Source organism: Telopea speciosissima, chromosome 4 (assembly GCF_018873765.1).
Source record: "Telopea speciosissima isolate NSW1024214 ecotype Mountain lineage chromosome 4, Tspe_v1, whole genome shotgun sequence".
NCBI lineage: Eukaryota > Viridiplantae > Streptophyta > Magnoliopsida > Proteales > Proteaceae > Telopea > Telopea speciosissima.
The window spans coordinates 13,163,650-13,176,679 of NC_057919.1; the positions used below are offsets into that span (position 1 = coordinate 13,163,650).

Genomic DNA, 13,030 nt, shown 5'->3' on the forward strand with positions numbered 1-13,030 from the left:
AGTCTGTGTTCTCCTTCTAAAAGACCTGGGGCTGACATCTTTTCAGAAGCAAGGTGGATTGAGAAGAATTTTAAGGGAGATTCTGTTATGTATGTCTCGAATTCTTGGACCTGTTTCAAAGAATGACCCGCTCCGACAGTTTTGGTGGCGACTCGAATGGAACTTTTTCTGAGATCTATGATGGTAGCCGGGGATAGATGAAAAAGCCTCCGTGGTACGGTTCGACCCGACCCGATGGATTGACCCGGATCTGATGGAGGAGTATTTATGTTCCTTACCCGCTTTATTGTAAAGTACTGTAAGATTTGGGGTTTTTTTTTGTTCTCAGGTTTCTGGGAGAGAGCAACAGTGCCGTTTTGGGTGTTCTTGAGATCTCCATTGTAATCTTTTCTCTGATTTGTATAGTGAATCATCTTCGTCTTCGCCCGTGGATGTAGCACACCATACTGGTGTGTGAACCACGTTATACCTCTGTGTCCTCTTGCTATTTCTTGTTTCTTTTTGTGTTTTTGGTTGGTGTTTGCCATAACAGATTCAATTGGGAGCATTGCAAAATTGACGTTCTATTCAACGTTTGCCCACATTTGGAAAGAGATAAATTTATGTGTCTTCAAAAATAAAATGAAAATTGTGCCTTCATTTTAAGAGATATTAGAGTAATTGTTACATAACAATTTTATTATTAGAAAAAAGAAATATCAATTCTTCGAGAAGCTTTACAAGAAATCTCAACCTCTAGTAACCTTCAAGCAAAATTCATATTCCCATAATGGGTTCTTTTGTTGTATTTAAAAGAAATTTTTTTTTTTTTTACTTAGCAATAGGTTACAAAAACACTGGATTAAGTTTCCCTCCACTCATAGAGTACAGTTCACCCACTATCTTAGGGTTCACAAATCCCTCCTAGGGTTTCAGTATATTCCAAAATACCTTCTCAATACCTATTCACACCCTCTCCCGCCCCACACTGAATGTTGGGTTTTGACTCGCATTGATTGCATGGGGACTCACATGAGTTGTTGAGTTTTGGCTTGCATTTATTGCATTGGGACTCTCATGGTTAGCTTGATGGTCAAGTTGAGTTGAGTGGGATGCAAGGGAAGGATGCTTGTACGCCAAGCTTTGTATCTCTATATATTTTGAAGGGGTTTAAAATGGGAAGAGAGATATAGGGACAAGCAAAGGACATGCAAGATGTGAGGTGTGAGAGAGTGGATTGTTCTTGGGTTTACTGAGAGAGGGTGTAGAAGGGATTTGGATTTGGGTTTGGGTTTTGGGATTAAACTTAAACCATGCTTGTACTGTATTTTTCTCTTAGTGAAGAACAAAGAATCTCTCCGTGGATGTAGGTAGGTTTTTACTGAACCACGTAAATCTTGTATGTTATTTATGTTTGCTTGTGTTTCTTTCTCTTAATTGCGCTTCTGTATGTCGTGTATCGATCCCAACAGTGCATAGGATCCCATTCACCGTGGGTGGGGGGAAACTCGGTCCATAAACATTTATGTAATTAATCACGAAATATAAAACAAAAGGCGTGTGCACATGTGCATGTTGGGAGAGAGGAACTTCCAAAAGCTTGTGTTTTAGGTTTACTCTCTTCACACACGACTTTTGACCGATCATTAAGATTTATTGAAGCTTCGCCTATAGAGAAAGTAATTATGAGATCACATTAATGGTCGGTGAAAGATCACCTGAGTAAAAGAAATCTTTCTCCTTTATTGACGCATGGAAAAATTTTCCTTAGACTGGGAAATCAAGAGAGAGGAAGCTATGACGAAGCTTTCATAAATATTTCTTTGGAGGAAGCTTTTTTAAGAATGGAAAATTGGTTAAGATTAAATTCAGAAGGAATCATTTCCATTTGTAACATGTTTGGTTTAGTTGATAGTGATAGTGAGAATAAATTTTCCGTACTGTGATTGAAGCCATAATCGCGCAGTTGACTTATACGGGAAAGAAACACAAAAAAAACATGTATTTTTCCTGGAAAAAGAAATTGGCAAACAGAGATAATTAAACTTAACTTTTTAAAGAGTCTGAACTCCTTATGTACAAAACCACACCTCCCTCGTGGTATCTTCAACGAAAGACATGCAGGCGAGGAGAGAGAGAGAGAGAGAGAGAGAAAGCTAAGAAAAGATGTAGTATTTAATTTCAAGGGCACCATTTGAGGTAATGGTCAACCGTTTTGAATTCCACAGAAAGTAAATTTTGTTGCAGAAATGGTGTTTACGTAGCTGGGTGAAGCTTTCCTAGTCTAACTTAGAAAAATAAAAAATTTCTGAGTGTTTTGACTGTTTGATCTCAAGTTTATCCATTAGAGGCTTAGGTCGGTGGGGTGACGTAAGGTGAGGTGGCTGAGACCTGATGAGTGTTGCAGAAGAAGGATTGTATTAGTGTTGTCGGTTGCACTCGTGTTGCACGCATCTACACTCCTTCTTAATGCCGAAGAATCTAAAAATTTATTGGCCGGAACTATATAAGATCCTAGAATTTCTGTTTCTTGATCATGATAGTTGCATTTGTCAATGGTGATTAAACCGTATATGCTTCAACGCCTTTTCCTTGTTTCTTGCACTAATCAACATTAATGGGAATCACATTTTTGGCATCTTAAAAATTCCTCCTTGATAGCTACTCCTCGAATTAATATATGAGGAAGTTAATCAAAATTCCTATCTTATGGATAAGGGAAAGAGAATGTTATTTGGTTGTGCACCGCATGTTGCCCTGTGTCGAGACACATGGATGTGCAAAATAATCGTTGCATTTATAGTCATTTCCATATTTCTAAGGGGATGTGGCGGTCATTACGCGTGCTGCCATGTTTGGGTACAAGAGCGGTGTGTGCTACGCGACTGGGTGGCGTTCTTTCTCCATATGGTTAATTTGTCAATTCTTATATAAAAAGATGTGGATCATTGTATTATTGTTTTTTTTTTAATTGTAACGAGATCTTTTTTTTTTTTTTTAAATATTTAACAGTTCATTATTTGTCATTTGGAAGAATTTGGATTAGTCTATGTGATAGAGGACCCTACGTACATCTCAATGGTCAAATTTTAGTCCAAAGTGAGAAAGAAAAATTGCTCAAACTTTGATTCAAAGTTTTAGTAAAATTAATATAATATCATCAAATGGAGATGAATATAAAATACAAAATGACATCTTTTGTAATGTTAGCTACTTCCTCTATTCATTTTAAACTGAAATTGTACCAATGAAATTCTTGTCTGATCCTTTATCATATAGACTAACCCATGTATTGCCATGTGGCAAATAGTGAAGTGTTATATTTCACTAGGTATAGCTCTTCTAATTCTTTGTAAATTTTTAAATGGTTTCATAAAATATTTGATTTTTCTTTTTAATCCTAATCACTGTAAATTATCATACAATCACATTACATTGAAAATTAATCCATGATTAAATTTTATTGTAAAACATGTCCACTTAGCTTTAGTGTTGATTGCAACACCATGTGGTAGATAATAGCATTGTGTTATAATGATTATTGTCATTGATTTTGTCAAAACCCAAACCCTTTTAAGGTTTTTATTCGCTCTGCTTCAAGGAAAGTATGTGTGGATATAATTGTAGCCAATATGCAAACGTATGGTCTATGAATAGTATATGACATAATACTCGATGAATTTCTCATGACTTGGGTAAAACCATCGAGTCAATGAAAACTTGGATTGACTTGGACCTGGTCTGATCATTTATTAAACTTCGGTGAGTTTTCATGATTCTTAACTAAGTTTCATGTTTTTTTTTCCTTTACTTGACTCGAGTGGCCAACCCAATCAAAACCTGATTTTTCAACTATAGTTTCAGTGGAATTGATTCTTCCAAATAATGAAAATCAAGAGGAAAAACAAATCTAAATTGACACAAGAAATTAAGGGGGGGGGGGGAAATCTAGTAGGTACTGTCAGCGTGGGTCATATATCATGTGATTGTATTTATGAGCACTCAGACTTCATCGACTCTGCCACACAGTAGAAGAAATGCTATCAAATTTGCTGGACAAACTGAATTATTCTGTTTGAACAATAGGGTTGCATAAGGACCAACCTAAAAACAAGGAGAAAACCCCTTACAAGCTACAAGCCTCAAATGTTTGCTAACTTGTATTGAGTAGGTTTTTTTTAAAAGGGTTTTTGGAAGAGAAATTCTTGTTGTAAAAAATAGGCAAAAGGTTTTGTGCACAGCCGTGTATGGTGCACGACCATGTCTACAACCGTTGGATGGGGATGAGGAACCGTGTATTGTAGACGATCATGATAATCCAACAGCTGAAAGCACGACCTTGTATGAAAACTCTCCCCTAAAAAAATATATATATATTTATACATTTAATTATAATTAATCACAGATAGTATTTTTATTAGGGAGAGGGTCCTCTGATAGGCAGCATGGCGGTCCCTGTGTCAATGCAAGGGCCAATGAGAGTGTGCGCGGTAGCATTAATGGGGGCAAAATTTCTGTCTTTCATAAGAAGCAGGACGGTCATTTCACGCCTCTCTATAACGCTGCCTTTCAGGGTTCCTGTAAGGGAAAAGGGTTCCCCAAGACGCCAATATAAGGGGAATCTACATGTCACAACAATGGTGATGTAGAAAACGATATCATTCACATGGGCCCACATGATAAACATATGAGAGTGAAAATAATAAAAAAAATCCCACGTATTGGCATCTTTGTAAAACATTTCCTTATTATTATAGTGAAAGATAACCATAAACCATTGTCTATGAACACAGTCAACACTTCAACCCTTAAATGGAAATACACATATCAACTTCATGTTAACATTTTATAATAATCATATCCTTTTTTTGTAAACCATAGTAATTATTAACAATGACTTTGATCTATATGAAATCTTTAAATGGCTTTAATTAATTTGCATGCGAAGCAAGTGCTAGCTAGCAAGATTAGTTGGACTTTCTTGAACAGACATTATTTTTGTGAGTTCTGACCTAACAGTGTACCACAAAACCTCTCATTTTCCAGTTCACTCTCAACTCTTCTCTTCTTTATTATGTGTATTACGTGTCTGTATGTAGACTGTGGAAACTGGCCGGAGACTGGAATTCCACAGAAGTTTGGATATAACTTAGTAATAAAGTACAAGTTACTTGGAACGCATATGACATAAAGGTCAAAAGTTTGAAGTCATCCCATATAGTCGATTCCTTCACGACATTGCCGCGTCCTCAAAGAATTTAATTAAAGTCGATGTTGAAAACTCTCATTTTCTCTTAGAAGAAGGTTGGTTTTCAGCATTTACGACCTTGTTTGGCTATTTCTACTTAAGTTGGTATCTATACTTTTCGTTGACATCCAAGCACTCCAAGTGTTTGGAAAAATGTCTCACAGAGAGAGAGAGAGAGAGAGAGTTACTGTGCTGCGCAATCTGTTACATTAGAAGAATTAATAAAGATATGATGAGGCAGAAGAGAGAGCACCCAAGAAAGGAAAGACGGTAAAGCTTCAGAAGGGCCTACATTATTGAAGAAAGGAAGCAAGTAGTCTATGTCCATGTTAGTTGTCACAAAGGAATAGCTTCTCGACGGTCCCCAGGTCTACAATACCGTCACTACGGTTCAAGGAGAATGAGGGCCTCCCATTACGTAATAACCCTTCTCCTACTACAAACCACGTGCCCCTCTCCCTCACCTCTCTCCACCTCAATAATTATATCATCTTCCATCTCCTCTTCTTTGATAAAATTCTGAACCAAGTATGAGAAGAAAAATGAAATTGTATCATATTTATGTTACCCACTTACTAGAGAAGAATTAATGGAGTTTGGAAAGCCATGAAGGAGAAAAAGAGAGCTTTGCCGGTTGAGTCAACAACATTATCATATCATACCAATCATGGTAAAACTCCAACTATCTTTTTGCAGGTACAACCAGTGTTTCATGGAAAACACTTCACTTAGTGGGAAACACCGAGAGGAATACCAGGAGAACACGTAAGAAAAACACTTTGGATTGCTGGGTTAGCTATTACATTTTGACCAGGGTGAATGAAGTGACCTCCCAAAGCTAAGGCAGTGAAGTTAAAAAAGAGAGTCACTCATTGTGTCTGGGACTCTTGAGATTGGATTTAGTTGGTTCATTACAAACTCTACTACTATTACCACTGGATCCAGATCCTCTAAAGCAGCGCAGACTGAGTCCCGCATACAAAGATCGCCTGACCCCTACCCAAACGCCCTTACCCGAGCAAAGATACGACGATCATTGCATGCAGGGCCCAGTTTACACCACCCAGGCCGCTACGGGTAGCTGGGCCTTAGACGATCTGAATTGACTACTACTACCACATGCATACCTATAAGACCTACATGAACCTTGTTTCCTCCATTTGGATCCAACAATGATTACACTTACGTGTCCTGTTATGGGGAAGCTAGGGTCCAACTAGCCAGTTCAAAGTGGGCCGGCATTTTCCTTCCAAGCCGTAAAACTTGATCTGGATCAGCTTGGGAATTAATTCTGAAGCAGCACTTACTTCCAATCGATCTTTTCATTCTCAAAGGGTAGACGAGAGATCGATGGCCCCCTTAACAAGCTAAGCTTCTCACCAAGAATTCTCAGACAAGATTTACAGATTGGGTGGTTTCTACTCTGGATCCACTAACAGCCGGGGATAGATGAAAATGATGTCGTCCCTTTTCTCTCTCCCTCTCATTGTACTTTCAGGCAAAAATTAAAAATCTTCATGATTATGCTTTTCTTCTATTTTGTTGGTTTATCAGATCAAGCAGGGGCGGTTAATCTCGAATTTTTATCCTCTCAAGTGTAGTGGCACTGTCAAGTGTACCTACGTGGCATATCAAACAGTGCACTACACAAGAAGAGTGATGGAATATAACCCTCTCAACTGTTGTGCATTGCCCGATGCGCCATGTAGGTGCACTTGACAGTGCACTGTATTTGAGAGGATAAAGAACCATTAATCCCAGAGTCATAGGGAGACCTTTTAGACCTAACAATTCTTCCACAGTATTTGTCCAAAAGTTCTAACCGATAGCGCAACTTTATTTCCATGTACTAGACAGACATAACATATTTTTAACGGAAAAGGATTCTGTCCAGTCGTGGCGGGAGCTGGAGCATCCAGCCCCACTAAACGACAACAAAAACATGGGTGGGGTGGTCATTTTACAGATGGGTCGTTTAGCGTGACTAGATGCTCTAGCTCCCGCCATGGCTAGGCAGGAGCAAAGTCCATTTTGCTCCAGCCCTGCTAAACAACAACAAAAACATGGGTGGGGTGATCATTTTACAGATGGGTCGTTTAGCGTGACTAGATGCTCCGGCTCCCGCCATGGCTAGACAGGAGCAAAGTCCATTTTAATCCCAATTAATTCTCTAATGTTTATAAGGTCCGTTCTAATTATGAAGGCAAGATGATCCCTATGATTGAGATCTGTGTGAGTACAAACCCTAAGGTTTTGATTTGAAATTAGAGATGGAGGATTTAATTTGTATCCTCTACAGCCGGGCAGGTAGTGGCTATTGTGCTGTCTACAATCAGATAGGGGTGTAGACGCTACCTGGGCAGGGTGCTCAGACAGTGGATAAAGTAGTCATTACGCCTGTGTCTGGATGTACGCAGCACAATAGCCGATACCTGCCCGGCCGTAGAGGATCAGATAAAAAAACTTTAATGACTTTTGGGTTTTGGAGTTAATGAGATGAAATGTTGGAACCAAATGGCCGACAGTGATTGGATGGGTGGTTGAGACTCGGGAAGCAGCAGCAGCATTAGGGGCCCACTGGTCCAGGCCCAGGTACAATTTCCTAGCTTGCAATTTGCCTTTTGTGGGTCGTGGCCGGTTGTCTCTACTCTCTACTCTCTACTCTCTACATCAAGTTGGCAGGTTTATTCCAACGGAAATGGAAATCCAGAGAGCTGTACATTACCACGCGCGCTTAATTAAACTACATCGATCTTTTATCTTTAGTTTTTTGCACATGAGATGGGATATAAGTAGATAAATAGGGACAAGAGGGTAGGCCTGTAAATGGATAGGATTTGGCTCAGATACTGATCGAATGTAATTGGATTCGAATATTTTCTGGCCAAATACGGATACCTTTAAACGGATGTGGATCAAATTTAGATTTTCGACCATTCGTTTACATCACTGCCTTGTGTAACTCGGACCTTCCTCCCCCTAGCGGATACAATTTACTCTCAATCTATATCTCTTAGATTATGATTTGTTTTCCTCATATTCTAGAACCTATTGAATCTTCAAAAGCCCTCACATCATTATTTATTTAATTTTTTATTATTTAATATTTGGATTTTTTTTGGATGGATTTTTATCGGAGTATTTGGATTTTTTTTCAGGATATATATAAACGAATATGGATATACCTAAACGGATACGGATGCAACTCGAATTTGAATTTTTTGTTATCCATTTACTGCCCTACCAGAGGGCGAGAAGAAAACAGCCGACTCTATCATGGTTTGAGAAATTGGTATCAAATTGGCGGATTTGTATCGGCACCAGCCTTTATCGATGCTGATTCGTGTTAGTATCGATTTTTTGATTCTTGACCAATTTTTGGATCAATGGATCATCATGAAATAAGGGTGAAAAGGTAATATAATTCAATTTTTAATGAAAATCAAGTGTAAATCTATCCGAACCAAACCGATTTGGAATAGTATCAAATCGTTATCGGCTCCATACCAATTACTAAATCCATGGACTCCATTGGACTACATTGGCCTTTGGTAGCACTGTGGCAAAATGTTCCTGACATTTCTTTTTTATTTATTGGCAAGAGAATATTGTCTATTCGTGTAGTGTTTGCACCAATGTGGAAGCCAATAAGAGTACATGCAGAAGCATTTGATTGAATGTAATTTTTTTGATTGAATGAAAATTTTTAATTCATTGGGGTTGAGTGGTAATTTCACATTGTCTTGTGTCTAGGCACAAGAACCATGCGATCGATTAACATTTTTTTCCCTTATTTTTGTTTATTTTGTTGGAACAAAAAAACATCGGATACATGTTTCGCAGTACTAAATTTTTATATTCTTTTATATTCCTACGAATTGGGACTTCACTTCAAAGCAGAAATAGAGAAGTATTTTTAAAACTGATTTTTTGCTCTCGGAGTAAATTGAGATCGCGATGGTCCATAGGGTGTAAAAGAGCATATCGATCCGATTGAATCGATCGAACTTATCAGACCGAACCAAAATCAATTGATTCGAACATTTTATTGGGCCTATATTGGTTTTGATTTTTAGAAACGGTTAAAAGGATCAAAATCAACTGGACCAATCAAACACCTTATTGATTCGGAATTGATTTTGGTTTTTAGAAATTGTTTAAGGGATCAAAATGAATTTTTTTTCTCTCAGGTTCCCTGCCCGGTGCAGTTGTCCGGTTCCTCTCATAGGGGAGCAGAAATGAAAACTTAACCACACTCGGGCAGTGTGTTAGGGCAGGGGGTTAGGTCGTCATTTTCGGCTCCTTATGAGAGGAACCAAACAACTGCTTCGGACAGGGAACCTGAGAGGATAATGATCCCTGGATCAAAACCGATCGGAGCAACCAATTGGAATGGAATCGAAAAAGCCCAAAAATCGAGTAAAACTATATATAATGGGAGAAAGAACGCCACCCGCTTGACCAGTGTGGAGTGTACCTGTGCCAGACACAATTGCATGTAAAATGACCAATGTACACCTCTAAAAAGGCAAAAAGTATCATACATATAATGGGGGAAAGAACGCCACCCGCTTGAACAGTGCAAAGTGTAACTGTGCCAGACACACTTGAGCCCTTTCTCATAGGCCCATAGCCATCAAGAGCTGAAACTTGCAAAAACGCTCTTAACACGGAAACACAAGGCTGAAGAGAAAGTTGCCAAACACGGCTTGCTCCTCTCCTCACATTTTTCTTTCGTTTGTGTACTTGTTCCCATTGTTAAGACTTAAGACTGTCGGATTGATATCACGCGAGGCGCAAGAGATGGGCTGAAGATCCAACACGACATGAGATGCGCGTGGATATAGATATAGAAGAGCTGCGCCTTACCCAGATATCAAATATTAAAGTGACGGCAAAGGATTCCAAAAAATTGAAGAACTCTTATTAGAAGAGACAGCTCACTATGGAGTTGGGCACTCTGGTCAAAATTCAAAATCAACCACTATATAAGATGTCTTCGACATTCAAAACTCCTATCCTTCATTCTTCTCTCGCTCGCTCGCTCTTCATCTACAAGCTTAGAAGCTTTAATCTCTACTCCCTATCTATCTCTCCCTTTTTGCCCTTCCTCTCTTCCTCTCTCTTGATATCCAGAGAAAACAAAACCATGAAGTGTCTTTCCAGAAAGGTCACGTGCAATTCTCATGGGCAAGACTCTTCATACTTCTTAGGTTGGCAGGAATACGAGAAGAATCCATACGATGAGGTTCGGAATCCAAATGGAATTATACAGATGGGTCTTGCAGAGAATCAGGTGCGCAAGTGTGACCCATAACATCATACATTTCACGTCCTCTCTTCTCCATTCTTCTTAAATCTTACCTTGTGCTCTTCTGTTTCTTTCATCATCAGCTATCCTTTGACCTCATCGAATTGTGGCTATCCAAGAACCCAGACGCTGCTGGCTTCAAGAGAAACGGAGAATCTATATTCAGAGAACTCGCTCTGTTCCAAGATTACCACGGCTTACCCGCCTTTAAGAAGGTAAATTCTTAGAACTCACCTCGATAAACTCTGATACTACTTATTGGGATTTGGATAGAACTCATCCTCAAAAGCTAGCCGTTAAGGAAAAATTATTATTTTTGCGTGAAACCCAGCAAAATTTAATGAATATATATATATATTTTAAACTTACAGGCTTTGGTAGAATTCATGGCGGAGTTAAGAGGATACAAAGTAAGCTTTGAGCCAAAGAAGCTGGTCCTCACTGCTGGTTCAACTTCGGCTAACGAGACTCTCATGTTTTGCTTGGCTGAACCTGGTGAAGCATTCCTTCTCCCGACACCATACTACCCAGGGTACTTTACTATTCTTTTCCTTGTGCTTCCTCTCTTCTTAAAAGATTAGTTGTTGCTCTTAATTAAGAAAGTAGCTTGTACTCATTTGGAATCTTTAAATTATAGGTTTGATAGAGATCTTAAATGGAGAACCGGTGTAGAGATCATCCCAATACAATGCTCAAGCTCAAACGGTTTTCAAATTACTCAATCTGCATTGGATGAAGCTTACAAACAAGCTCAAAAAAGTAATTTAAGGGTTAAAGGTGTTCTTATCACTAATCCTTCAAACCCATTAGGTACTACTATAAGTGGAGAAGAGCTTAATCTTCTAATCGACTTTGTTTCTGCAAAAGAGATCCATTTAATAAGCGATGAAATCTACTCTGGAACCGTGTTTGACTCACCAGGATTCATCAGCGTTCTAGAAGCTTTAAAGGAAAGAAACCTTGAAGAAGAAAGTGATGTTTGGAACCGGGTTCACATCGTCTACAGTCTTTCCAAAGATCTTGGATTGCCCGGGTTCCGAGTTGGTGCTCTTTACTCAAATGACGAAGTGGTTGTCGCCGCCGCAACCAAAATGTCGAGCTTTGGGCTCGTTTCATCTCAAACACAATACCTTCTCTCTGTTATGCTTTCAGATAAGAATTTTACGAGCAATTATATTGCTGAGAACCAGAGGAAGCTTCGAGAAAGACATGACATGCTCGTTTCAGGCCTGAGAGAAGTTGGTATTGGGTGTTTGAAGAGTAGCGCTGGGTTGTTCTGTTGGGTTGATATGAGACATCTCTTAAGCTCCAACACTTTTGAAGAAGAGATGAAGCTGTGGAAGAAAATCTTATATGAAGTTGGGTTAAATATCTCTCCTGGGTCTTCTTGTCATTGTACTGAACCGGGTTGGTTCCGGGTTTGCTTTGCTAACATGGCTGAAGAGACATTAAACCTTTCATTGCAAAGGGTTAAGGCCTTCGTGGAATCCACAACCATGAATAGCAGCAACAGAGACGTTGGTGCGCGACAGTCCACAAGAAACTCAAGAAGGAGATCACTCACTAAGTGGGTTCTCCGGTTATCATCTCATGATAGGGAATCCGAGCGTTAATCTAGTAGTGTGAAGTGTGAACACCTGTCCTCTTCCACACTGGCTTCCATTATTATTATTTCTTTTTTTTTTTTTTTTTATATGTAGAAAGTAACACTCCATCCTTATTTCTTCTTGTTGATTCGATGTGCCTAATTAAGCTTACATCCTCTCTCTCTCTCTCTCTCTTTCTCTCTACAAGTTGAGAGTTTTCTTCTGATTTCGCTTCAGGTAACTGTTCAAAACTAATTAATAGTAAGAAATTGGCGAGGGTTTTCATGCAAGGCCGCATTAGACAGGGACAGGTGATGACAATGCATCAAAATTGGGGTGGGGTTTGGTCATTTAAATCCCCTCTTGTGCCATCCACCTTTTGTCTAAGAAAATATAGCTAATATGTCTACGAAATATTGAATCATTTAATCATTACATAACAGGATTTTATAAATAAATTCAGCTCCAAGTAAAAAAAAAAAAAACATTAAAATAATAATTTTTCAAGTTGTATGGTTATATACGAGGAACTTTCTACACCGTGGCTGTAGGAAAAATACATCCATCAAGGGTCATAAATGTTTTGTCATCTATAATACAAAGTCAATAATATCCCTTACTTTTTCCTTATACTTTGTAGACACCATTCGAATTCTCTCTTGATAGTTGGTGTGGGAAAATTCAGTCCATTTTTATATTAGTAAGAGAGGGAAAGGGTTCCTTGAAAGGCAGCGTGGCCATTGCACCAATGCGGGAGCTAATGAGAGCATGTGTGAAACATCAATAAAAACGGAATTTCTATTTTTCATGCAACCCCTCTTGCCGGACACAAAAACCACACTGTCTTTTAGGGTTATTTTTCCCTATTAATAGAGAGAGTGTGTATAATAAAGCTTGCAAGGATCT

At 38.8% G+C, this 13,030-nt stretch overlaps 1 protein-coding gene across 1 annotated transcript; it reads left to right on the forward strand.

Moving 5' to 3' along the window:
- Positions 1-10,335: 10,335 nt before the first annotated feature.
- LOC122659875 (1-aminocyclopropane-1-carboxylate synthase 3-like) lies at positions 10,336-12,182 on the forward strand. Its single transcript, XM_043855028.1, has 4 exons — positions 10,336-10,523; positions 10,622-10,753; positions 10,910-11,070; positions 11,176-12,182. Exons 1-4 carry the CDS (start codon positions 10,377-10,379, stop codon positions 12,149-12,151), a joined length of 1,416 nt encoding a protein of 471 aa, XP_043710963.1. The 5' UTR covers positions 10,336-10,376; the 3' UTR covers positions 12,152-12,182.
- Positions 12,183-13,030: the final 848 nt, after the last annotated feature.